This window comes from Equus asinus, chromosome 12 (genome assembly GCF_041296235.1).
Source record: "Equus asinus isolate D_3611 breed Donkey chromosome 12, EquAss-T2T_v2, whole genome shotgun sequence".
In the NCBI taxonomy this organism is placed as follows: domain Eukaryota; kingdom Metazoa; phylum Chordata; class Mammalia; order Perissodactyla; family Equidae; genus Equus; species Equus asinus.
Genome location: NC_091801.1, coordinates 27,151,290 through 27,178,761, shown reverse-complemented (window position 1 = coordinate 27,178,761; position 27,472 = coordinate 27,151,290). Strand labels below are relative to the sequence as shown.

At 41.0% G+C, this 27,472-nt stretch overlaps 1 protein-coding gene across 1 annotated transcript; it reads right to left on the bottom strand.

Moving 5' to 3' along the window:
• Window positions 1-19,059: 19,059 nt before the first annotated feature.
• PENK (proenkephalin) lies at window positions 19,060-24,137 on the bottom strand. Its single transcript, XM_014857790.3, has 3 exons — window positions 23,848-24,137; window positions 23,235-23,374; window positions 19,060-20,049 (listed from the first exon to the last, which is right to left on the bottom strand). Exons 2-3 carry the CDS (start codon window positions 23,370-23,372, stop codon window positions 19,387-19,389), a joined length of 801 nt encoding a protein of 266 aa, XP_014713276.2. The 5' UTR covers window positions 23,373-23,374; window positions 23,848-24,137; the 3' UTR covers window positions 19,060-19,386.
• Window positions 24,138-27,472: the final 3,335 nt, after the last annotated feature.

Sequence of the window (27,472 nt, the reverse complement as noted above, 5' to 3'; positions counted from 1 at the left end):
ATCAGACAAGGTGGCCCCAAAGATATGTTCACATCCCAGTCCATGGAACCTTTCAGTATTAATGTTTCAAAAGATGTGACTAAGTAGAGGATGTTGAAAGGAGGAGATTATCCTATATTAACCTGGCTGGGCCCTAAATGCAATCACACGTATGCTTATAAGAGAGGCAGAGGGGGTTTTGAGATAGACCCCCAGAGAAGGAAAGACAGACCCACAGAGAAGAGGCTGAGGCAATGTGACTTCAGAGACAGACATTGGAGTGATGTGGCCACAAGCCAAGAAATACCTGGAGCCAACAGAAGCTGCAAGAGGCAAGGAATGGCTTCTCCCCTAGAGCCTCATGGAAGGAATGGGAGCATGTTGACACCATGATTTCAGACTTTTGGCCTCCAGAACTGTGAAAGAATGTATTACTATTGTGTTAAGCCACTCAGTTTGTAATAATTTGGCATGGCATCCCTAAGACGCTAATATAGAAGCCAACTCGGGTAGGCAGAACAGTGGCTGCAGAAGGGGTTCATACGCTTCTCTAGAATCTCTGAATATGTTATGTTATATGGCCAAGGGGAATTAAGGTTGCAGATGCAATGAAGAGTGCTTGTCAGCTGGCTTTAAAATAGATTTCTCTGGATTACTTGGGTGGGCCCACTGTGATCACAAGTTTCCTTAGATGTGGAAGATGGAGGCAAGAGAGTCAGGAACTTAAAATTTCTTTGAGTTTCTTCTTATCTGTAGAAACTATTTTGCTACAAGTATATAAAGTACTATGTATTAAAGTCGATAGAGATCAATCTCTTCCTGTGTGCTTTGTGTTGTCAATTTGATGTACAGATAAGTTCATTTGTTTCAGCTTGTTTAAAAAGAAAACTTTTTGAAGAAATTTGGTTTATTTATTTTTTGGAATAGGTAATTTATCTTCATTATTCAAAGAACAAAATTGTACAGAAAGCTATGCCCAGACAGGTCCTCCTTCTACTCAAGCCATTTTTTCCTGCTTCCCTGCCCCCTCCGCACACACACACATGAATACATACATATATATACACACACATATTTATACCCATACATATAATTTTTAGTATTTCCTTATTTCTCATTCTTGTCCTTATTTTTACAATACAAACGCTTGAGTTTGCATGTGTCTATTTATATATCCATATTCTTACTTTTCACTTGTTGTGCACACAGAGAAAGCACTGTATATATTGTTTGGTGTGCTTTGATTTTTTTCCCTTAGAAATGTATTTATGTATTACATATTTGCATGTTAATATTTACATATTTTGGGTGTATTTTTACGTATCTCTCTTTTTTTTAACATCTGCATGGTAGTCAAGTGGCTACTTTTCAATCTTTTGCTATTTCAAACAGTGCTGAAACCAATAGCTTTGCATAAATTTCAGTTTGTCTTTTGCAGGCATACCTGTAGGATAGATCACCAGATATGGGCTTGAGGCATCAAGAGGTAAATCCACTTATTATTGTTCATTATTGCCAAACTCCTGCCTCTAGGGTTTGTGCTCCTTCTTTCCCACATGAGAAGCGTCTGCTTCCCCAGTGTTGCCAATAGTCTATGCTAACTTTTTGGATTTTTAACAACCTATTGAATGAAAACCAGCATCCAAGTGTAGCTTTAATTTTCCTTTTCCTAATTATGAATTGGGTATTTTTTCATTTGTTTAGGGGCCATTTATAATTCTCTTTTCGTAAATTATTTATGCTCTTCACCTATTTTTCAATGGGATATTGTTTTTTCTTGTTGATTTATACTGGCACTTATATATATATTAGTCAGATTAAACTTTAACTATGACAAGTGTACTAAATATTTTTTTCCCTCAGTTTGCTTTTTGTCCTTTGATTGTTTATGATTTTTTTTTGCTATGAATAAATTTATTTTAGTAGTTGAATTTGTCAATGTTTTCTTTTACCGTTTCTGAAATTTGGGTCACAGTTAGAAAGGACTACCACATTCCAACTTTAAAAGTAAAGGAATTCACACATGTTTTCTTCTGACAATTGTATAGTTATATTTTTTACTTTTATATCTTAGATCATTTGGATCATGTGATATCAACCCTGTAGCAGAACTCAGCAATATCTAGAGATCATAACAGTGAAGATGCATTTACCCTTTGGCTCAACAATCTCCAAATTATACGTTTATGGTGTGAAATGTGGGTTCAATTTTACCTTTTCAGATGATTACCAGTTATACTGACATCATTTCTTTAAAAAGTTCATTTTTAACACACTGAGTTGAAATTATGCTTATCATATACTAAATTCTTGTGCGTATTTGTGTCTGTTTCTAACTTTCTATTATTTTTCTTGTTTTACCCATTTACTCATGGACTGCACTGTTTTGGATGTTGAGGCTTTATATTTTTGTTTTATTATCTGTTAGGGCCACTCAATATTTGCTCTTCTTTTCCACTATTTTCTGTGTAAATTTCTCTATGTTAATTTTGTATCCTATTATTTTAGTGAATTTTCTGACTGTAGCTTTTCAGTTGATATTCTTGCACCTGTAAACGGGCATCATTTTATCTCTTCCTTCTCAATCCTTATACTCATGATTTCTCTTGTCAAATGCATTGACTGATGCCTCCAGGGCAATGTTAAGTAGTACTGGCAATACTGGGCATTCTTGCCTTGCTCCTGCCTTCTGTGCTTTCTCATTAGATTGGATGATTTACCAATAGTCCTATGAAGGCACGCCTCTGATATAAATCAGGGGTCACCTGCAGCCATTCTCCATTCCACATGCATTGGTGGATAATGCTATCTGGTATGAGCTGAACCCTGACATGGCCCAGATCTTGTCAACCCTCACTAGGTATTAATCACACTTGCTTGGGTGAATTCTATGTGCCTTCCCATACCTGAACCAAAAGTATGGCTTTAAAATTGCATTTAATGAGTCACATTTGTAACCTAGAAGACACACCGACGTATAATTTTGATAATGACACAACTACTGGATTTATTTAAAAAATATTAATTCATGGTGCTGTTCAGGTGACGTGTCCTGTAATGAGCATAATCTTCTTCCAGAACCCTGAGTGGACTTCTACGACTAAATATATGTAAGAGTTATGTGAGGCCTGGCCTAGATTCCCTTCCTATCACTCCCTTCCATCCTGCCCCCACACTACATCCTGTGATGGGCAGGTCCTCTGTCCAATCACAGTTCAGATTCCATCTGTTCTACACAGTGCACAGTGACACCTCTTTTTCTGAATTATTGTCTGATCCTATCAGTTGTTCTTTGTATTGGTAATTAACTCTAAATAAAAAATGTGCATTGTCTTCCAACTAATTTTTAAGCCATTCATTTATTCAACAAATATTTTCAAATACCTGTTTTGTTGAAACGCGTATGCTTGGCTCCCAGGATATAGCTATGACAAAGTACCAAGGACTATTATTTTCTTAGAAGTCTAGTGGGAGACAAATAGAAAACAACTAATTGAGTGAAAATGTTTCATTTCAGTTATATGTGACAGAGGAAAAATGCAGTGTAATCAGGGAATCTAAAATAGATCTTCCTAGTAAGATTGATGTCCTTTGTTACCATATAGAATTTTTCATATGATAGGTATATAGTAGCTATTTGTTAATTGATTAATGAGCAACTCAGGACTGATGGCATCCATAAAACACATATAACCTAATTCTCCTTGTCAAATGGGGGAAAAATGACAATAGATTTAAAGATAAACATGCTGAGAGTTTCTCATACTTAAAGAAAAGTTTAGTATGTGTAGATGTGGTTTCCTTTTACCATCTGGAATTTGCTGAACTTTGTCCCATGATGCTGAAATGGAATTGTACAACAGCATTTGATGTTTTGAAGTTATTTGGTCTTTTGCCATAAGTTTGACAAATCAGATTAGAGTTCAATAGTCAGGTAAAGCCAAACATGAAGAAACAGCATTTGCTAATATGGTGGCATAGAAAAATAGATAGAAAGATTAATACTTTGGGCTGCTGTGAAATTTTCTTGATTACACAGCTCATTTTGAAATTCTTATAATAGGTACAAGGTTAATCATAACAAATGTTATTTTGCTCAAACTAGTTAGAGTGAACTAATAGTGGTAGCAGAGAATTAAATAAAACTCCTTTCAAGAAATATTTTTAGTTGACAATAGAAATGCACATCTGACCCACTTTAATAAAATTTACAAAGGCGCTTCTTCCTTATCAGAATACTAGGCTTTATATTTATATAGTATTCTATTTTATGCAGAGCACGAAGACATTTATTGCAAGAATGCTCAAAATGAGATTGATTGCTACCATCCCTCCCTAATTGACCAATAAATAGTCCAGAGCTTGCGGAGGTCATGCTTAGGTCACGCAGGTGACCCAAAGCCTGACCCAGTCTCCTCATTCACAGCCTACTACTCTTTCCACCACAACACGTCTGAAAAATTTACACAGTTAAGCATCTATAAAATTAAAAACATACCTAGAAAAAAATTTTATTTTTATAAAAATAAAAACAACTTTAACAGAACAAAATGCATTTAAGAGAAACAGGGGTTGTGGAATGTAATATTCTATAGCAATTCAGATCTGGTAGGTTCCCAGGGCTTAGGGGCACTAGAGATATGTTTCATTAAAATAATCTACTAAAATTACTGCATTTGTGTTTTTATTCAGAAAAAATGATCTCTTCCCTGGAGTTAAGTATTCCCTCCAGGATGCAAATTTGAATGTTGTTATATTTTGATGCCCTCCAAGAATTGAAGGATAGATCCTGAGTGGATTTCTGATGAGTGGCCTTGTTCACTCTAATCACAGTATCTTTTAAATGGCCACAATTCTGGGTGTCTGAGGAATTCCATATCCCCTCTAACCCCACAGTGATCTCACCAGTCATATTTTTCTAGGTTCCTTATTAGCATGGCTATACAAATGGCTAACCATACAGAATAATCTGTACCGACCACGTGTGCCAGCCCCATCATGGGCACTGCCTCTCTGCTGTCTTTTCTTCTCCTCAAATCTCAGCGATTTCTTTCTTTCTTTCTTTCTTTTAATATAGTACCTCACTTTTATTTTATTTACTTATTTATTTTTGCGTATCAGAGATTTCAATTTTCTCATCATTGCATGCATGGTCCCAGCCAACTCTACGGTTAGGGCCCCAGCAGGAAGCACTCAAGTTAGGATAACTCAAGTTGAGTTGCATAACGAGACTAGATATAGAGGTGTGGGAAGGGCTTGAGAAAACCACAGGTGATAGCGCAATATCCAGTGGCTGGAAACCACAGGTGCCTTTGCCACCTGTAGGTCTAAAGAAGCAAAAGAGGGAGCATCACCAGAAGCGAAGGCAGAGGGGCAGCATGGAGAGGGCCCCTCTGGAATCAGAAACCTTTAGTCCAGGGGCCCAGTTAGCCTGTGGCTAACCTGCAGGGAAGAAGGTGGACGTGTAAATAATCTGCCACTTATTCTCTGATCCCCTCGTGCTTCTGCTCAGTGAAACCCAATAGGAAGTCAGAGAGCAATGCATCCCATTGATATAATCCATTTAGGCAGCCTCCTGGGGTCACAGAGCAAAGTGGAGAAGATGGAGCTTGAACTGGAGAGGGAAATGAAAAATATCCAGTGGAGGTTATTTATCAGATCGTCACTCCCAAGCTTATAAAAAAACCCAGCCTCATTAAGAGAGGCAAGTTGGGGCAGTCATTTCAGGCAAAGCTTGACTGTTTCAACACAATGGCTTCTGAACTCTGGTACCCTTTGCTTTGCCTCATTTCCCAACTTCTGGCCCTCCCTGGCCCTCCCTCCCCCAATATCGGCTGAACAGCTTGATTTTGGCTTTGTGACGCACTACTGCCACTGTGAAGACCTTTTTAAGAAGGTGCAACCTGGAAGAATGCCTAATAGGAATGAGCAAATAAATAGCTTGTCCTGTCTTGACTAATCCTCTATTCAACCTATCACTCTGGTTTGGTGAGCCCTCCTGGTTCCCATGACCCAGATTCTTCCCTGGTGGATGGCCCCCATTGCCATCCTTGAGTTATATGTTTTTATTCTGTTCCTATCCTATGGAAGAGATAACTTCTGGGTGGGATGGACCTGAGAAGACAGAAGTCCTAGAAACATTGATTTTTCTAACTTTTTTCCTATTCTTTTAAGAATTTTTACATCCTCCTCCAGATTCCCACTTTTGGAAGCATATTTTCAGTGTAGCTATTATGTTAATGAGTCTTTATATGGCAGATGCAGTGGCTCATATTTAACTCTTTCCTATACATCTTGAGACTATTTTAGTAGTTATTACTTTTTTGCTCTGGACAGGAACTCCTTTATGAACTTTTAAGGTTGGACAAATGTCAAACATTTCTTAAGAAATGAGAAGTGGGATATGGATTGTAATATATAAACCTCACATCTTTTAATACTGAATTTCTAGTTTTAATGAACTGGATGAAAGGTAAGGCTGACTTGGTGGATTTGTTCATGGACTGAGCCAAGCTCCAGTTCCTCTTTCAGCTCTTCCTGGACCTAGGATGACAGCTGTGGATGGGTTCTAGGGAAGGCTTGGAGCTTATGGTTTATGCCATCCAGCATTATGTTTTAGGAAGAATGTTTTAGGAAGAACAGAATGTTTTAGGAAGAACAGTACTTGTAAATTGTGGGAAGTGTGCTTATAAATTGTGGCCAGCTTTCACTTCTGAGATGTTTTGAGTGACATGTCTCTGGGGCAAAGAAGAGAAGGAAAGTGGCAGTTGGTTTCCTCAGCTAGAGATAATATCCCTAGATATTCTCTGTGTTCTTTTCACTATAAATAAGGGTAATTATAAGTGTAATTATAAGTGCTGGAAGTGGATGGCTTTGGTTAGAACACTGATATTCCAGTTCCTAACAATGTAATCTTGGGCAAGTTACCTAACTTTTAGTGCTCTAAATAAGGGGATAATATTACCTAAATTATATATTTGTTGTGAGAAAAAAATGAAGTAATATACATAAAATGCTTAACAGTGTTGGGCACAGAGATAAAGTCCTGGAAAAAATTAACAGGGCATCATTAAGATGTGGAACAACTTCAAGGACACAAACATATGTATATTTGGCATCTCCAAATGAAGAGGGGAGGGACAAAATAAAATATTTGGAGACATATTGACCAAAAATTGTCCAAATCTTGTGAATACTATAAACCTACAGATTTAATGCATGCAGCAAACCCTGATCACAAGAAAATGAAGAAAAATACACCAAAGCACATCATAAGCAAATTGCTGAAAACCAGTGAAAGAAATTCTTAAAAGAAAGCAGAGGAAAAAAGATATCATACAAACAGAGGAAGAAAGATAAGGATGACAGCATAATTATTGTGAGAAGCATGTAGTCCTGAAGACAGTGAAGCAATATCTTTAAGGTACAGAAAGAAAAAACCCCCATCAAACTAGAATTCTATACCCAGCTAAAGAGTATCTCTTAAAAACTATACTGGGTATAAATCTTATATTCAGTTCAAAAACAAAAATAAAATACTTCCTCACACATACAAAAGGTAAAAGAACTCATCACCACAAGACCGGCACCACAAGAAATGTAAATACTTGGAGAAAGTCCTTCAGGCAAAAAAAAAAAACAAAAAAAACATACCAAGTAGAAGTCTGACTCTACACAAAGGAATGAATGAATACGATGGAAAATGAATATTCTTTTATTTCTTATTTTTAAGCCTCTTTAAAAGATAATTGATCATGTAAAGCAAAAAGTTTAATAATGTATTGTGGGGTTTATATCATATGTAGAAGTAAAACATATGACAACAATAATACTAAGGCCAGGAGAGGGGTAATGAAAGTATACTGTTGTAAGATATGTAGTCTATATATGAAGTGGTATAATATTACTTGAAGGTATAACTTGAAGTTAAAGAATTATCTACCAACCCTAAAGCATCCACTAAAATAAAACAAAGATTAGCTAATAAGTCAATAAAGGAAATAAAACAGGATAATTAAAAATATTTAGTTCATCCAAAAGTAGGTAGTGAAACAGGAAAAAGACAATAAATAACAGATGAGACAACTATACATCAAATAACAATATGGCAAATATAAACTCATCCATGTAAATAATCACATTAAATGTAACAGTCTAAACATCCTAATTAAAAAGCAAGGATTGTCACATTGGATAAAGAAAAGCAAGACCCAACCATATGTTGGGTCTATAAGAAAAACACTTTTTATTTTTTTATTTTATTTTTTTAATTGAGATATAATTGACATATAACATTATATTAGTTTCAGGTATACAGCATAATGATTTGATATTTGTATACATTGTGAAATGACCACTACAATAAGTCTAGTTAACATTCATCACCACACATAGTAACAAAATTTTTTTTCTTGTAATGAGAACTTTTAAGATCTACTCTCTTAGAAGCTTTCAAATATACAACACAGTATTATTAACCATAGCAACCATGCTGTATATTATATTTCCAGGACTTGTTTATTTTATAATTGGAAGTTTGTATTTCTTGACCCCTTTCACCCATTTTGCTCACCTCCTCTCCCTTCTGGCAACCACCAATCTGCTCTCTGTATCTATGAGTTGTTTTTGTTTTTGAAAAAACTTAAACTATAAAGATACAAATAGGTTAAAAGCAAAAGGATGGAAAAAGATACACTCTTTTAATACTAGTTTTTAAAAAACTATAATAGCTATACTAATATTAGACAAAGTAGATGTCAGAGCAAAGAATAAAGAGGGTTATTTCATAATGATAAAGGAATCAATTAATCAAGAGAATATAATAATCCTAAATACTTATATACCTAGTAACAGAACTTCAAAATACATTGTATAAAACCCAATAGAACTGCAAGGAGAAATAGACAAATCCACAATTATAGCCAGAAATTCAGTACCTCACTCTTAATCATTGATAGAACAAGGAAACAAAAAATATGAATGGATATAGAAGATTTGACAATACTATCAACCAACTTGATCTGAATGACGTTTAGAGATGCTTTACCCAACAAGTGAACAATACATAGAATATTTACCAAAATAAACCATATTTTGGGTCCTAAAATAATTCTTGGGTAATGCAAAAATTTCAAGTCATATAAAGTCTGTTCTCTGACCACAATGGAATTAAATTAGCAGTCTAACAAAACGATATCTGTAAAATCCCCAAAGATCTGGAAACTAAACAGCACACATAAAAAAAGTGAGTGAAAGAGAAAACCAAAATGGAAATTAGAAAGAATTTTGAGCTGAATAAAAGCAACAATAGGACATCAAAATTTGTGAGATCTAGGTAAAACAGTGCTTGGAAGAAAATGTAAATGACTTTGACAAAATAAAACAGTCGTCCTCTTAAAAACTTCCACCAAATTAGGACTATACAGAAACCTTCCCAATATGATAAAGCACAACTAAGAAAAACACATAGATAACATCATGCCTAACGCTGAAAGACTCAAGACTAGGCAGGGTTGGAAGGGAAAGGACGGGTTACAAAGTGGCACTGGAAAACTTTTTTAGGGCCTAATTAAGTTTATTATTTTGATTGTGATGATAATTTCCCTGTTGTATATGTATGTCAAAACTCATCAACATTTTCACCTTAAATATGTGCAGTTTATTGTATATCAATTTTACACCAATAAAGCTGTTACAGGTTTTACAAGCCCTAGAAAAAGAATTGAGTAGCTTGTTTTCTTCTCTTGCTATTTTTGAAAGCAGTTTTGACTCTAGCGCTGTTTACCCACTGAATTTTCTGCCTCTTTACTTCCTAGTTATTTTCATCTGGAATTTTTATTTCACTTTAAAAAATGTCAAATTTGCTTTTTCAAATAGTCACTGTTAATTAATATTAATATTTTAGCAGGAAAGAGGTAAATTCTACAAGAGTCTCTATGTTAGTTAGACTTAACTTTTTCACCTACCTTTCTGGATTTATTTCATTTCTTTCCTTTTACCCCTTCCTTCTCCATTTACCATTTTCCTTGCTACGTATATCCTTTAGTATATCTTCCAGAAAGAGTTATGAATATTCCTAATGTTTATAGTATTCAAAATTTCTCAATTTACGCTCTTAAATACTAGTTTAACTAAATATAGGCTTTTGGCTTCAATCTCTCCACCCTCCTTCCACTGTCCTCACTCTTTAAAAGATATTTTCCAATGTTTTCTAGAATATATTATGTCTGATATAAAAACTTCAGTCTGTCTGCTATTATTCCTTTGTAGTTTAACTTTTATCACTGGTAGTTTTTTCAGATTTCTCTCTACTGATGGTGTTTTAAGTTTCACTGTGGCGTAGCTAGATATGGATTTACTTTTATGTAACCTGCTGGCACTTTCTTCATGTTTTCTATCTTTCGTTTAAAGTCTTCAATCCCATAAAATTTGCAGCCATTGTACATTTAAATAACATCCTTATTGATATATAATCGACATACTATAAAATTTACTTTTTTAAAGTGTACAATTCGGTTGTTTTAGTATATTGCCAAGTTGCGTAACCATCACCATTATCTAATTCCAGAACCCTTTTATCACCCCAACAAGAAACCTCAGAACCATTAGCCGTCACTGCCCCTTCACCCTGTCCCTCTGCCTCTGGCAAACACTAAGTTGATTTCTGTCTCTACGGATTTATCTATTCAGGATATTTAATATAAATGGAATCATACAATATGTAATCTTTTGCATCTTGTATCTTTCACATAGCCTAATGTTGTCAACCTTCATCCATGTTGCAGCATGAATGCGTATGTCATTCCTTGTTATGGTTGAATAGTATTCCATTCTATGCATATACCACATTTTACTTACCCATTCATCAGCTGATAGATATTTGGCTTGTTTCCACTTTTTGGCTATTATGGATAATGTTGCTATGAACATTTGTATACAAGTTTTGTGCAGACATATGTTTTCAATTCTCTTGTGTATAAATCTAGGAGTGGAAATGCTGGGTCACATGGTAACTATATCTTTAACTTTTTGAGGAACTGCCAAACTGTTTTCCAGCAATGTATGAGAGTTCCAACTTTTCTGTGTCCTTGAGAACACTTGTTATTAGCCATCGTTTTTATTATAGCCATTCTAGTGGATGTGAAGGGCTATTATTTTCTTCTTTGTCATACTTTGTACTCTCTTCTTTTGGAACTTCTAAAGGATATTTATCGAAGCCATTCAATCTATTCTTGTCACTTTTTCCTCAATTTTTTTAAAAAAAAATCTTTTTTGGACTGGCCTGATGTCGTAGTTGTTAGGTTCATGTGCTCTTCTTCAGCAGCCCGGGATTCACAGGATTGGATCCTGGGTACGGACCTACACACCACTCATCAAACCATGCTGTGGCAGTGTCCCACATACAAAAATAGAGGAACATTGGCATAGATGTTAGCTCAGGACCAATCTTCCTCGAGCAAAAACAGGAAGAATGGAAAGAGATGTTAGCTCAGGGCCAATCTTCCTCACCAAAAAAAAAAAAAAAAACAAAAAAAACTTATTTTGTTTTGCTGTGGCTGAATTCTCCATTATTAACTTTCTATTAGTTAATGCAATCCTTAACTGTGTTTAGTTTAGAATTTATCCTGTTTCATTATTTTTCCCACAATAATTATATATCATTTATCGCTAATACATTTTAATGTCATAATTTATTGCTTTTTAATGGATGGCCTTTCTGCCTCTACCTCTTTGAAAATTTTGAAATACTTGCTTTAAACTCTCTTTTCAAATGGTCTTAATATTTGTATTTCATCACAAGTGAAGTCATTATTGTTGCAATTTTTGGCTTAAAGTTATTTTCCTTATATATTTTGGAATTTTATAGTGCTACTCTTATCAAATGGGAGTATTTTTTTTCTCTCTCTCTCTTTCCTCATTCTTACTTACTTAGCATTTTGGTTCAGAAATAGAATTTACATTGGAGATTTGGGGCCACTTCCTCATAATGAAGTCAATCATTTTGCAAATCTGGTGGCCAGGCCAGTAGGTGGTTTTGCCCAGATGCTGGTTCTTCAATTGTGTCTGCTCACTCCTTCCACCCCACATAACCAGTAGCCATGGTCAGTATCCTTGCCTTTTTTTTTAAAGCCTTTTTCAATCGATGGGTGAAATCTTAAGGTCTAAGGTCCTTGACAAGGGACCTAGCTCTTGTGCCTTGCCACTTAGTCCCAGATATCACGAAGAAGTAAAGTAGGAGGCTGCCTCCAGGAGACTCTAGACTCAGAGCCAGCAGCCACCGTTTCAGCACCTGCTTCGTGTGGTGTGTTTCTATTCTGATTCTAGGCTGCACATGGGTTCATCTTCTTCTGAGCATAATTATATGTCTTTTAAATTAAAACAATTTACATATCTTTGCTGTGAGTTTAAATGGGAGCATGGACTCCTAATGATATTTTTTTGAATGCCTATGGCAAGCAAACCAGAGATAGTTTCTACTTTTCTACTTGTTGAGACAGAAATCAATCACACAAATTAACAAATAATTATAAAATGAAACAAGTGCTGTGAAGGAAAAAAACCCAAACAGTCAAACAAAAATGTGTTCTATGAGAGCTATAATAAAAGAACCTGATCAGATTGGGAAATCTAAGCAGGAAAGACTATAATCTAAGCAGAGAGGAGAGTGGAAGTGGACCCTTGGATTCCATCAATCATAGAATAAATCAGTAACTAGCTTTCCAGTGCAATTGATTTACAATGTTTCATTGATCTGAAGTGAAATGTCTTGTTTTAGTGGCTTTTAACTTCTGATCAAATTCTATAAAGGTTTTTCCTTTGCTAGAACGTCTTTTAAGACCCTGTGTAGCAAGGAGCCAGTCAACTAAACAAAAAATTTAGTTTTTGTTTCACTTGACTTTCACGTCTGGAAGACTTTCAACTAAACAAATCTTCCTATTGCTGTTTCAAGGAGGATTACAGGCTTCAGTTTAGAGATCCTTGATCATATCAAACCATTTCTGCTTGGATCTCTTTTTGTGGCTCACTATTCTTCGTTCAAAGGCTCTGCACACTCTGTTGGCTATGGCAGCCATTGCTATCAGGCTACAGTTTTGAAAAGCTGATTGGGTCAATAACTGAATGCATGGATTAGGGGTTGACAGCTTGTTTTGTGAAATTATTTGTGCACAAAGGAGTTTCCATGCATCGTACTCCAACTTTCAAATGCTTCCACATTTTTTGCGCTTTATTGTACAAAGAACGATTTAACATTAACAAAGCAACCATAGGGAGACATTTAGACTCATTTCTTACTTGGAATAACTTCCTACGTAGAAGACAATTATTGTGATTCTTAGAGTTTAAAAAAAATTTAATTCCAAAGTTTTTTCAAGAGACTTGTAATTTAAGGCACTACATTTCCTGCTTAAAATATACAATGATGAAAAGCTTCAACTTCTGAATTACATAATTCAACACATACAGAAAAAAGGATTATTTAGTACAATATGTTAAAAGGTTATGTATAAATCATTAAGGGCAAACAACCGAAAGGTAAGTGGGCACATATATATTGTAGATGGGAATATCAATTGGTGTGGTATTTTTGAAAGCTATGTGGCAATAACCATAAAATATGCATATCCTCTGACCCAGCAATTCCACTTTCAGGAGTTAATCCTATGGTTTAGTTGCAATATACACTACTGTTAGGAAAGGCAGTCTCAGGAGCAGTGAGCAGTGTGTCCCAAGTCCCTGGCACCGCGACCCCACCTCAGCCGCATAAGAATGGGCCTTGAGCCTGGAGCATTTTCTTACCAAGAGATAAAGAGCCCACACAGCCTATGCCAGCCTTAGTGCCTGGGGTGGAAATCTCTCTCCTTGTTTCATCTTGAGGAGCGCTCTTTCGTCTTTGCTTAAAGCATGGTGTGTGTGATATGACACTTGTCAACCCTACTGCTATATCAGCCCACTGCAGATAGGGGATGGGGTTCCTTCTGCAGCATGGGAGGGGTGCTGGTAGGCAAATTGTCCCGCATTGCCCCCAGGGAGAGACTTGCTGGCCATGGGGAACTGGCACCCACTGTTGAAGCTGCTTTTGCTCTGTCTCTTCTCTTTGTAAGTGAAACATTCTTCAGTCTAGTGCTTGACTGCCTTGTGTTTTCCTTGATGACTCTGATACCAAGACGCAATGGGCAGAAGTGTTTAGAGTCCTCCCCTAGGATTGCATGGCACTATGCTTGACAACTCCTACATACACACACAAACATACATGCCTTTTGTATATAGTATAGGATGTATAGTGCTCACATATTTATAAGAATGTTTACTGCGACAATGTTTGTAATGTGAAAAAAATCAATTATTAGCGGAGTTGTTAAAAAAAGCAAAGCATACGTATTATACAACACCTTGCAGTAATTAAAAAGCATCAGGCAGATTTACATGTTGATGTAGAAATATTCCCAAGATATATTAAGTGAAAGAAAAGGGGCAGAAAAATATGCACAGAATTATTTTATTCATGTTAACAATAAAAATAAAACTGTGTGTGTGTCTGTGCATGCACGTATGTATTCATTAATGAAAAAATATATATTTAGGGTAAACATCAAACTTCTAATAGTGATTACTTGTGTGGAAGGTACGGGAGGGGAGAGAAATTTCATTTTTAACGCTGTAAAGTTCTGTATTTGTCTGAATCTTCTTATGAGGGACAAGTAGGGAACTTAGACCTATCTGAAATTACCTTCTTTGTTTGTTTGTTGTCGATTATCAAAAATAGAATGGAACTTGTAATATTTTCACTCAATGCGATACTGTATGGCAATAAAAATGATTGACCACAGCTGGATGCAACAGCATGGATGGATCTCATAAATTTAGATTAAAAAAGGTGTTTTTTATAGAAAATTTAAAAATAGGCAAATTAATTTATGGTTATGGAAGTCAGGGGAGTGGTCCCCTTTAGGGAGAAGGGGGAGCTAGTTATTTGGAGGCTACGTGAGCGGGCGCTGGTGATGCTGTTTCTTCACCAGGCTGATGGTTCACGGCTATGTTTGCCTTGTAGCAATTCAGTGAGTGCACGCTTACGATGTGTGAACTTATTTGTACATATGTTATACTTGATAAAAAAGCTAAGGCAAAAGTAAAAGCTCGTAACACGGATGGGTATGTTTAAGTGGTTGTCACACTCCCAGTGCTGCTGCGATCTGTGCCCCGCCCTCTCTGCAGAGACGTGTGCTCCTGGTCGATAACATAATTGCATGTGTTGTGTTTTTGTTTTTCATTTTCTAAGCAATGCGTGAGCATTGTTAAGCTCTGATTTTTGGTGTAGGAATTGATAAAGAAAACTCATTCATTGAATTTTTATTATAAAACATGAGAGCTTTATATAACATTTTTTCCCCAAGTAAACCAAGACGCTTCAAAGGACGCAAAATGATTACCGATACTTACTGCATCCTTCCCTCAGGAGAACGAGGAATGAGGAAATTTGTTCCATATGGCAGACAGTGAAGTTTAAATACGTTAGCCCATCTTGTCGTTTACCTGCTCTCAACGTTGAATTATTTTCTATCATTTTGATTAAAACCCAAAGCCCTTTCCAAAACCAACACAAGGCCTCATGTGTCCCACTGTTCCTCCAGTAATCCACATGTTCCCGTTAGGGGGCATTGCCCTCACTGTTCTTCAGTCTGGAAAGCTGTTTCACCAGATATTTATGTAGCTGGCTTCATTGTTGAATGAGTGAACTGATTCATGTGGGGTCCTTATTTTCTTGAAATACACAAGAAAAAACCCCATAAATATTCAAAGTATTCAAAGCTGTCCCCCACTCCCCCATCTTCTCCTAAGAAGAAAACTTTGTAGCTCAAGGCTCAGATTCTTCATGCTTTTTGTTTTTGGATAACTTTTTTTACAACATGGGTTTTGCATGTTTGTAGTAGAAAACTGAGAAAGTGAAGATGAGTATTAAGGGGCTCTGCAAATAGTTTCTGTCTCATGGGATACAACCATCAGGAGAGGAAACCCTCTCCCTGGGCCTTCTCAGTCTCTGATGAGGACTAAAGTTCATGGATAGTATCTGCTTTCTGAGAGGCCCTGGGTGGGATGGTGCCCAGTCCCTGAGAGGCCTGGGGTGAGGCAGGGTTGGGTGAGGAAAAGCCCAAAACTCACTTGTAAGAATTGGGACACTGAGCAATAGCGTAGCCAACCCTGTAAGTGCTGACCGTATGCTGGCCTGGGCTTAAGCGCTCTGTGAATGTAACATGTTTACTTATTACAAGAACGTAAGGAGGTACAGATGAGGAAGGTGTGGCCGTGAGAGCTCCAGATCACACAGCTAGCTGGGATTTCAACCCAGGCAATCTGTTCCCAGAATTTACACACAGATTCACAGAGTTATTAACTCTCAGAAGAAATCCAGACCAGGACTCAGCCTTGGAGGAGCAAGTGGGGAGGCCAAGAGAGTGGAACTGAGGTGAAGAGGAAGCCCAAGGACCGACAGGTCCAGAATGGAGCAGCAGAGCCCTCTGCAGTTAGTGTGGCTCTCCAGTCTACTCTATACACAGAGTTTCTCCCAGAGCCTCTTCAGTCAGCAGCAGTTTTGAGTTCATCTTACCCTGAACTCCGGCCCATCTAACCCTAGTCCTCGTCCTAGGCTGGTTCTGACTCCAGCCCTTCCGGTGTTCATGGAAGCCAGAACACCTGGCTGAGAACACGCTGAGTACCACAGTCAGAGTCCAGTTAGCTGTGTTTAAAATAGCCTCCCAGGTGACGCTTAGGCAAATGCCTCTCAGAATTTAAGAAATTCTTGAAAATCAAAACCATTAAGAATTAAAGGTGCAAAATTCTAAGGGTAGATTTTCAGACTGAAGGCCAGACAGGACGGGAGATATTTGAGGACATGGGGAGACCTGTATAGCACCCCTCAAGTCACATTTTGTGGACAACTGCCGTACTTCTTGCTAAGGTCGGCCGGGGCTGGAGCGCCATCAGCACAGGAGCCTCATCACTGCCTAAAGAGAAGGAGCCATCTCGCCCCATTGGCCTTTCCCTTCTTTCTTTCCTCCTTTTCGTGCTTCTCTGTCCCTTTCCTCTGTTCCTTCCCTCCCGAAACATTTGTGGCACATCCTCGGTTCTCCACCAGGCATGAGGGGGTGAAGAAATACAAGAGTGAGCAACTCTGTGCCACCTGGGGCATCACCGGGCCCTTGGCAGAGGTGACAGGTGGTGAAACAGAGGGACAGATATTTGTCTGTTAACCAATCTGAGTGGTTAACAGCTACCCCAATGTAGAAAAGGGCTTCTAGACAAAGAACTGTGCTTGATTTGAAAAATAATGTATTCATTTGAGTGTGTTATTTTCTCAAACATATTGTGTGAGATATGTATGCATACACATTGTGTTATTGTAACATAATGATGTTTTCCTATCTTATCATGGAGGGACAGTGCACATCGCTCTTAGCATCTCTAGAGTGTAGGCCAGATCCCTGTTTCCAAGGTTTGGGAATCCTTTGTTCTAGGGGAGAGAATTAAGTGATTTTTTTTTTTTCTCAAAAGACTAGCCCCATGTCTCTCAAATATGATCTGCAGGTGGGTTTTGTTTGGTCCACACTGTTTTAAACTGGAATCAAAGGCCACAATTAAAAATTTGGGACATTATGATGAAAATCTAGGTTTGGGGTTTCTTTGGAAAAATCTGGCAATACTGGGCTGGCATTTCCAAGGGAAACAATTGGCTGTGGCTGATTAGAGACCTAATGTCTCCGACATGCTATCTACATATCTGATATCTACAGCCCCACCACTCTTTATTGCTCCCAACACTGATTTCCAAGGGCCAGCTGCTCTCTATCACCTTCTTCTCATCTGCTTCAAACACTTACGTTACTTGCATCTCTAGTTCAAAAGGAGGAAGGCTCTTGCCTGGAAGAAAACGTTAATCTGTCAAGGATCAGGAAGATAGACAGTGGTGGGGCTCTGGGGGTGGCGGGTCCTGTGACCCCTTGCACTGGCCAGAAGGAGATGGGTCTTCTAACGGCACATGGCTGGGTGGATGTCCTGGGAACCCTGGCAGGGCTGAGCTCAGAGGGATGGACCGCCTGGGACAGTGGAGCTCCCTCATGAGAATGGAGCTTGTGGGCTTGCACAGTGGTGAACTACAGAGCAGAGACTTGTCTTCCACTTTCCTGAGTTTCTAAACTCTGAATTTGGGGGGAAGAACACAAAGGAGAGGGTAGGTGAGGGTCCTGGAAAAATGGCTTAGTAGATGGGAGTTTAGCTGCAGGTAGTTTCAATAAGAAAAAGGAAGAAATGTTACCTTTTTGTACCTGAATGTTGTCCCAAATGGTTAAATTAACATGAAGTAGTCATGGCTACTTGTGTGATGAGAATTTGCCTTATAAAACCTTCATAATACCTTTCTCAGAGACCTGGTCACCAAATTCCTTTACTCATTCCTTTAGTCACACATATATCCATTCATCAGATATTGGAGAACCCACTATGGTCTGGTGGGGGGTGTACAATAGTAATAAGATATAGTCCCGACTCCTTCCAATTCTTGGTAGTGACCTGGACGAGAGAGAGAACTGGAGTGGAAAGGACATTGCTTGGGAGCAGGAAGTTTGCAGTCTTAATTCTATTTCTATCCTTCAACTGCTGGGCAGCCTTGGGGCAACTACTTAACCTTTCTGGGCTTCACTTTATTTGCAAAATGGGACTAAATTTTCTTTAATTTCGTATTAGCTTCTAAAATACTTTGATTGAGAAAAGAGACATAGACATCTGGATGTAAATGCAGATTTCCATATTTAGGAGGGCATAGTTTGTTTCTTTATCAGGTTTTGTTTTTCCTTTCTGTAGCTAATTTCCAGAAATGAGAGTGGAAATACATCTCCACTGTGTTTACTCATCTAAGATTTCATGTATAAGAATTAAATGAAAAATGTTTTTGCAGCCTCAGCTGTTGGAAGAGAAGGAGGCCAGTGATGATTCTGTCAAAAGCAGACGGTTTCACCGTCTCTGAGTTTAGGATTTGCTGTGGAAACCCAACGGCGAATGAGGGCCTTGGAGGAGAAGACACTTGCAAGATTGTTGTGCAGTTGGGGAAATAGCTTTATTATATCTATATACAAGTAAGCATTTACTGATGTTTTGTCAAAAATAAAGGACAAGGTAGCAAAAACTATTTTAGCATGAACACCAGATAGCTGTAATAGACCAATACTAAGCTTGAAGACTCTCAGAACACAGCACCTGAAATGATGGCTTTCAGGTCGTGTAAATAGTTATCAGACAATAAAGTCAGCTATACAATGCAAGCAACACTTGACAATAAAAGGCGATCCACGAGGCAGTCTCTCACTGGGGGAGAGAGGAAGGCTTGTGGGGGCCTAGGGGCCCCGATGGGGAAGGGCATTAAAATCTCATAAATCCTCCATATCTTTTCTCCATTTCTGGAACTTCTTTTGAGTAACTTTCACCTTCTTCGTCGGAGGGCAGAGAATCAGCGAAGCGCTTCAGGAAGCCCCCATACCTTTTCTGGTAGTCCATCCACCACTCTGGGCGACCCACTCTTCTCATGAAGCCCCCGTATCGCTTCTGCAGCTCTTTGGCTTGGTCTTCCAGTTGGGGGCTTCTCTTTAAGCCTCTCATGAAGCCCCCATATCTCTTGCTCACTTCTTCATCGTCACTGCTCTCCTGGTGGTGGCTGCTGTCTCGGTTGTCTCCTGTTGCCAGCAGCTCTTTCAGCAGGTCTGAGGAATTGCCCAGGGCGGCATCCTCCTCTGCATCCTTCTTCATGAAGCCCCCGTATCTCTTGGCCAAGATTTCACCTCCATTTGCCTCTTCTTCTGGCTCCACAGGGTAAAGCTCATCCATTTTCTTCATGAAGCCTCCGTACCTTTTCATGAAGCCTCCATACTTTTTGGCTAGCAAATGGCTCTCCTCCTGTTTGCTGCTTTCTCTGAGGGCGCTGGTGCCACCTTGAGGAAGCTCCAGTTTAGACAGCTGCAGAAGCTCCTTGCAGGTTTCCCAGGTTTTGAGAGAAGTCAGTTTCCCTTCACATTCCAGTGTGCAAGCCTGAGAAAAGAATTCAATTGAGTGACAAAAAGAGGCTTTTCTGATTTCATTAAGTGAACACATTTTTGTGGACCACAATACACTTGCTTTGATATGGAAACTTCCAGATAATCAAGTCATCTACGTTTTCTATTACAACTTTTCCTCCTATCGAACAGGCAAAACAAAGGAAAATCAAAAGAGGAAATTGTGGAGAATTAAATGAATCAAATTAGAATTCTTCTTTGAATTTTAACAGATTGCATACATTGTGCCATTTCAATTTTGTAAATTATTTTTTCCACCCAACTTTAACCTACATCGGCTGCCTGCACCATCTAATTTCACTGGTTAATTTTCTACTGCTGATTTCATTTTGCTTGAGATTTTTCTAACTAAAAGGGAGAAATTTCTCTTTACCTAATTAGGGACATTACCCCCCAATTCCTTTTATCTTCTTATCTTACAGATAAAATCAGTATTAGTAATATAAGATTTGTTTACTTTCTTGTGTTAATATTTCACCTGGAATGGTATTCCAATATTCCTGCAAACGCTTTGAATCTTTAAAGAAAAACAACAATTCAAAATAAGTTTGAAAAGAAGGATATCCTAAAAACTCAATTTAAATCCTAGGAATTATTTGGATTATTATGACATATTGATTTGCTGAAAGTAGAGATGTTTTGCTTTTCCCCCCTTGATTGATTAGAACAGATTTAATTATCTTGAACCAACTGTTTGTAATGCTGAGGTCAGACATGAAATTATACATATACAAGTGTTCAAATTATTCATGTTTCTTTTCTTAACATTTAGTCACTGGTGTGCAGAAAATGTCTTTTCCAGTGGAAATCATGTTATTTGACAAAATAGGAATGGTCAGCACACAATTCTTTCCTTTTTATTATGTAATAATTAAATTCTAATCATTGTTAGTTTTAGGCCATATATTCCAATGATCTTAAGATTCTCTTCTATTCAACAGATGACTTGGGTATGATAAAAAAAGAATATTAATATTACATGAACATTGACAAAATACATATGATATTTCTGAGCATTTCAGAGGTTTTTAGAGCCCCCAAAGTCTACTCAGAGAACCCAAGTTACTGGCCCTTGATTTAGACAGAAAATCCAGGACCTTTCTTGGTATTCAAAAATATGTTGGCATATTAATTGGTATAACATACACACATATTATTTTAACTGTGAAATAAAGCATTTTATTAGTTCAACAAAATTCTTTAGGGTACATATTTAACCAGCTCTTAATGATTATTTAAGCTTTGTGTCTAAGAAAATGAAATGTATGCACATACAAAAAACCTAATGTAAATGGTCCTGTTTTATTCTTAATATCGGATTAAGAAATCAAAACATCATTAAAAATTTAAGATTTTTGGGTGTCAATAATAGTTCCATTCTAAAATGAAATTTAAAATGATCTCTTTGCCAAAAATTAATGGAGAATATTTTGTATACTATTATCAAAAGGCTTTTTAATGTAGGTGATTTGTGATTCCTTCAAAAACGTTAATGACAAATCAGAACAACACACTCATACTAAAGAAGTGATGTTGTATGCTCCGATAGCCGTCTGTGCATCTTTTGCAGTATTTAGCACACTCTGTATTCTATGGTCAAGATCATATTAGATGGTAAGTACAATTTGGACATCCTGGCTTGCCTGCTCATCTTTGTATCTGCCACAGAACCAAACACTAGTGCCTTTCACATGGTGGAAACTCAATAAATATCTGCTGAATTGATTTTACTACATAGTTTTGTCTAGGCAACCTCATTTCTCATATGTCTTTTGCATCAGAGCTAACATTCCAGAACTATTGTAATTCCAGCAAATTAGTCATTATCAAAGCTGTTTGTCACAGAAAAAATAACAACCCTAAATGTAAGCCCCAATACAAAATAAATCAGTGACAAAAACCCAAAACAAATCAGAAGGAAAAAAGACAGTTGAAGGAGATTAGTACCCCTATTTAAGATGCAACATTTTTGTCCTAGTTTAAATAGAAAGCCCTACTCTGTGTCCTCTCTTTAAGGGCATGTCAGCACATTCACATATCAAATCAAGCAGGTCAGGTAATTCAAATGAAACAAACATTTAACCTACAAAATATGCCTTGGATTTCGTGGAATCCTTTCCTTAATTTTTGTCCCTATTTTGTGTATCTATATAACACATTGTCTTTGGAGGCTCAAGTGAGACATTTAACTCCTCGGATTAATACATTACTTTCTCCTGAGCTTTTTAAGTCATCCCAGAATTGCAACAAGTGGAGAAGACAGCAAAGTAATCATTGGGGGAGCTACTCAAATGAAGCTTCCTGAAAGCCAAATTAAGACATGCTGGTTCACTAGAGCATCAGGGGTGACTCAACAGTACACGGACTATGATTCGAAGGAGAGTCTTCTGTCTTCAGGTTTTTTCCCTAAGCCCCTGTGGTGTAGGTTATCTTTGCATTCTTGCTGCGTCTTTGGACACTGTCCAACTCTCCTGTGTTTTTTTCACAGCCAAATTAAACTGTCATCTTAGTAGGTATTACAAAAGTACATTCAAGACGAGACGGAAGTTGAAATCCAACATCACTTGCCTGTAGACAGTTGCTGATCTCTTTCTCTCCTGCGCTTTCCCCTTTCTCTCCCTGTATCCTTGCCCCATCCCTTTACTCGCCTCTATCCACAGGAGAGGGGAAGGGCTGAGGGAGTAGAGGTTAAAACGGCTAGAGAAATGAAATCTGAAGAAAGGTGACAAAAAGTCACTAATAAAAAATGACATTATTTGAGGGAAGGATGGGAGGATGGTTGTGTGCAGAAGGGGCCCTTAGTGGGATACGTTAGGAGTTTGGGTGACAGCATCTTCTTTGGGACAGGTGAGGCGACAACCCAGTGCTCTCCGAGGTGCTGAAGGGAGCACATTTCCAGGCTCCCGCATCCCGGGGGTTAAAATAAACTCAGGTTGTGTGGAGACATCGTCGCCCTTACCGGTCCCTCCATAGCCTCGGGTCCCCGAAGCTGAGAGCTACAGAGGGACGGTGGTCAGCTCTCGGGGAGCAGTCGGGACACCCGGGTCACCAGAGATCCGCGCCGCGGAGGTGCAGAACAATTGTGACTACGAGACGTGGCGGCCCCGGCTGTCTGCGGATGGTGGCCGCTACTGCTCACCCACCGCGCGGAACACTCACCAGGGGGTTGATGTCGGTGGGGCGCGCCAGGAAGTAGCTGCACGTCGCGCAGTCCTGGCTGCATTCCGCCCGCACGGTCGCCAGGAGCCCGGGGCCAAGAGCCAACAGCCAAGTGCAGAGTCTCAGGAACCGCGCCATGGCTGCGGGGAGAGAGGGACGCGAGCTCAGAGCCTGTCCAGACGCAGAGCGGGTCCCTCGAAGGGACCTCCTAGCAAGGACCGTCCCAGCTGGGAGTTCGTCGAGCAAGAGTTCGTAGGGACGCTCCTTCCTGGGCCCCCGTCTGGCCGCCCGGCCGACACCGTTTCCAGAGGCCGGAGGACAGCTCAGAGCGCCTCGCGCGCCCCAGGTTGGCACTGTCGCCAGATCCCGGGGCTGCCCGGGGCACCCGGCTCTCTTTCTGGGCGTCCGCTGCCCTGGGCAGGATTCTGGAGAGAACGACCAAGACCACATTCGAAAAAAGCAGGAGCTTGGGGAGGCGCGACATGGACCCGGGTCACAAACAGGGACCGGAACAAAGTTGGGGAACCCCACGCAATGAAACGCAAAATAAAACAGAGCCGGCGGACGCCCCAAACCCACGCAACAAAGGCTAGCCTGGGGCACGGTCACTCACGTTGCCGCTGTCCGGATGGCGCGCGCTGGTCGGAGACGCCGGGCCGCAGGCACCTGGAACGGACAGGGGAAGAAGCCGGCGTGTGGCGCGGGCCTCCCCGGCGCGGGTCTCGGCGTCGCCGCGGGCTGCGGGCTGCACTGCGGGTCTCGGAGCGCCGGCCTCGCCTCGCCGTCCCGGGGCTGGCGGCGGCTGGAGCCACTTTATAATTAGCCCCAAACCGAAGGAGGCGAGCGCGCCCCAATCGCCGGCGGGCTGCGGCTGACGCAGGCCCTACGCAGCCCGCGCCGCCGCCCCCGCGGGAGGGTCCCGCCCGGCCCGGGGAGGGGGCCGCCGGGGGCTCACCTCTCGGCCGGTGACAAAGCGAGGCGTGAGGACATTGGGGGAGAGCGTGGCGTGAGATCAAGTTTCCCCGCGTAAAAGAAATCGCACTCCCTGGGGTGCGGGCTCCAGGGAGAGGGCCAAGGAGGGGGCGTTCGCAGGGGCACACGGACAGATTGAGATTTCTGGAATGTGCTGGAGATTCTCGGAACTGGTGAACCTGCCCCTGCGCCGCCTCCTCCTGGGGCGCCCTCGTGGTCCCAGGGGCACCAAGCACAGCCGTCCCGAATGTCCTATGTCCACCTGTCTGTCCCCCCCACTGGCCTCCGAGTTCCTTGCTGCAGCCGACACCGTCAGGCGCCTAGTAGGCGCTCAGTTAACTCAAAGGAATGAATGATTGAAACCGCCCAACAATCTTAAAATCGTGGGACTGAGCTTTCCCCTTTGGCGTTAGTGAGACCCCTAGCCAAACGTGGACGCAGAAAAAAAATCTAAGTTTCTGGAACGACGTTCCTCCGGGGACTGCATATCGTTCAGCCGCCGTGGGAGGGGACCTTCCTGTACCCAGCTCCCCAGGCAGGCTTCCAAGTCGGGCCCCGCTGCTTCAAGCGCGCTGCCCAGGGTGTCCGGGGGGTGTTTGACTAGCGAGAGGGTGCGGGGGGGCGTGTGATGTCAGCGCGCCCGGACTGCAGTGGCGAGGGGGCGCCGAGGGACGCGCTGCCCCGGGCGTCCGGAGCCTGGGGCGAGCACATCCTCACGGCGGGAGGACGCCGAGAGCCAAAGGTGGAGGCTGAGACCCTCTCACCTACTTCGTAGCTCTGCGGAAGATTGCCAAGAGGCAAGATTTTTACCTCGTCTAAGGCCTCAGTTTCCCCATTTGGAAAGGGGAACAGAGGTAAAGGGCCATTCATAGGGTTCCAGAGACACGCAAATGAAATAATGGACGAAAGTACTTAGCCTTGTGCCTAGCACGTAGCAAGCCCTAAAAAACGTGTTTCTAACCATCTGCCATCCATCTACTTTTCGATTTTGTCTATAGTCTACCTATCATACATGTAGTGTGTATTTTATCCATCCATCCATCTGTCTATCTCTCCTGGCCCTAGAGGGAAACCACAAACAGTCCCAGAGCCGAACACGGAGAGTCTCAGGGCTTTCCCAGCCATCTTCGCCCTCTGCAAAGGACCGGCCCCCAGCTGCAACCTTCACGGGGACCCCGCACCCTCCGGGTTCTTCCGAAACTCGGGCCGCGCGGCACCTCCCCGTTTGGCCGCTAGAGGGCAGCGCTCTCCTGCGTAGGTTTGGGCGCTCCCGGGAAGGGGGTCTCAGCGCGGGGGCTCCGGGGGCGCGTGGAACAGCACGGCGCGCCTCCCGCCTCCCTGGCTGGGCAGCCCTGCAGCTGGCCCGGGCAAGCGGACCGCTGGGGTGCGGTGGCAGAACCGATGTCGGCTTAAGGAGCCAGCACTGACATCTTGCAGGAAAAGCATAACGTTTCTCCTTCGACACTTTAGGCTCTTGACCTCAGGGGGCTGATGTTGTCTTCTCCAGCAGAACCCTCCAGAGCAGAAACGAGATCTCCCGCTGCCGTCCGGGTTTCCCGAAGGCAGCCGGCTACCCTGCGATACTTAGTGCCAAACGAGGGCACGAGCAAATCCTGCCTAGAATGAGAGAAAACTTGCTCTATCTGAGGACTGGTGTACCTGGGGTCACCCGAGAACTTTAAACACGTATTCAGGGTCAAGAGGCTGAGATGTGTGTGTGTGTGTGTGTGTGTGTGTAAGGACGGCACCACGTGGTGCTTCCTTAGGATACACAGAGCTGGACACGGAAAGGCTCCTTAGAATCTCGGAAAAGTAGAAGCGTCTAAGTGACGTCCAAGTGGGGCCGAGGCAGCGGCAGAACCAGGGTCCCCCACACCTCTCTAAGGAGGCCCCTGCCCTGACACGCACCTCAGGCCTGCTTTGCTTCTGTTGGAACAGTAAAAGTCTGCTCTGAGGTAGTTTCTCTTGGTGAATCTGCATCTTTCTCTGCAGCTTTTTAAATGTCGGAGGAGAGAGAAAGAGAAAGGGAAAGAGAGAGCAGTCCCCTAGGAGTAGTGCAAGGGTACTTAGTGCCCCAACACTGGCCCAGGGGCTAGAGACATAGGCGGTGCTGACTACATGTGTGTTGACTGACTGCAGGATGGATGAAGTGGAGAGCGGTGGGTCTTGTTTGCATACCCTAGTCGGTGATGGTCTCTTGTCATAACCGGCGCCTCTTGGAGGCTAAAGGGTACATATTTCTGTATTCATTTCTTTATATCTGAACGGTGGCAGTGGGTTGCAAGAAATTCATCTTTTCATGATCCTTTAAATATTTATCAAGAAAAAACAGATTTTGTGGTTACCTGCTGGGAAAAATCTGCTCTAGAAAATCAGACTCAAAAAAGAGAAGGGAAGCTTCTTTTAAAGCATTTAATCCAGAGAGTTCTGATTTCCAGGTCAGAATGAAGATCTGGCCTTTTTTAGGTCCTAGGGTCCCAAACAGACAAAAGGGATTCATTCCAGAGATGAAGAAATGTGACTTTTAAAGCCGTGGTGGTGAGAGGTGTTTTACTCAGTTCTTAGGTGCTTGGAGCCTGTAAGAGGGGTTTTGTTGTCCTTTCATTGTCCTCTTCTATCATTTTCAGGAGGGAAGATGCCTAAATTGAACGATGTCTTTCAGATGTCCCTTCCTCTCCTCTCCTCCCCTTTCTGCCACGCAAACGCTCTCGCTTTATTATGGAACCCGATTTCTCTGCCCCTCTGTCTCTAAAACAGCCGTGGTGGGAACTCGGCAGTTCTGCACCCTGGGGACTGTGTATGTTTTCGCATAAGAGCACCGTGTTCTAACGCTTCAGATGTGTGGAGTCCCGCCAGAGGCAGGGCAAACTTGCCTGTTTTCAGTTACAACCTGAAGCGCACGCTTTGCAAGATAGGGTTCTGCGAGCCGGGCTTGTTACTGTGAAGTATGTCTGTTAAGAGATTCTTCCCCAGACTGGCTCGGAACGCGGTGGCAGAGGGACTGTAAGCGGACTCGGCTGGAAGGAGATGTTTTCACGCTGTTGTAAAGCCCCATTTGAAGGGAAGTGCGTGCCGGTACATTCTCACTCTCCAAAATCCCGGAAACAAAATAAACCCCTTGGAAGAAAAAGAAAACTGGTACAAAGTCACCTAAAACTGAGTTTAAATAATAGAAAACGTGTCAATGTGTCAGAGAGAGAGAAAAAGAGAGAGAGGGAACAGCCACCAAAACAGCGGGGAAGAGAAGTGAAACTAACCCAACAAAT

Excerpts from the sequence above, each read along its gene's own strand:
- PENK (XM_014857790.3), bottom strand. The coding sequence starts at position 23,372 with ATGGCGCGGTTCCTGAGACTCTGCACTTGGCTGTTGGCTCTTGGCCCC. Across the intron at positions 20,050-23,234 it reads CCACCGACATCAACCCCCTG|GCTTGCACACTGGAATGTGA; the intron begins GTGAGTGTTCCG and ends TTCTTTTCTCAG.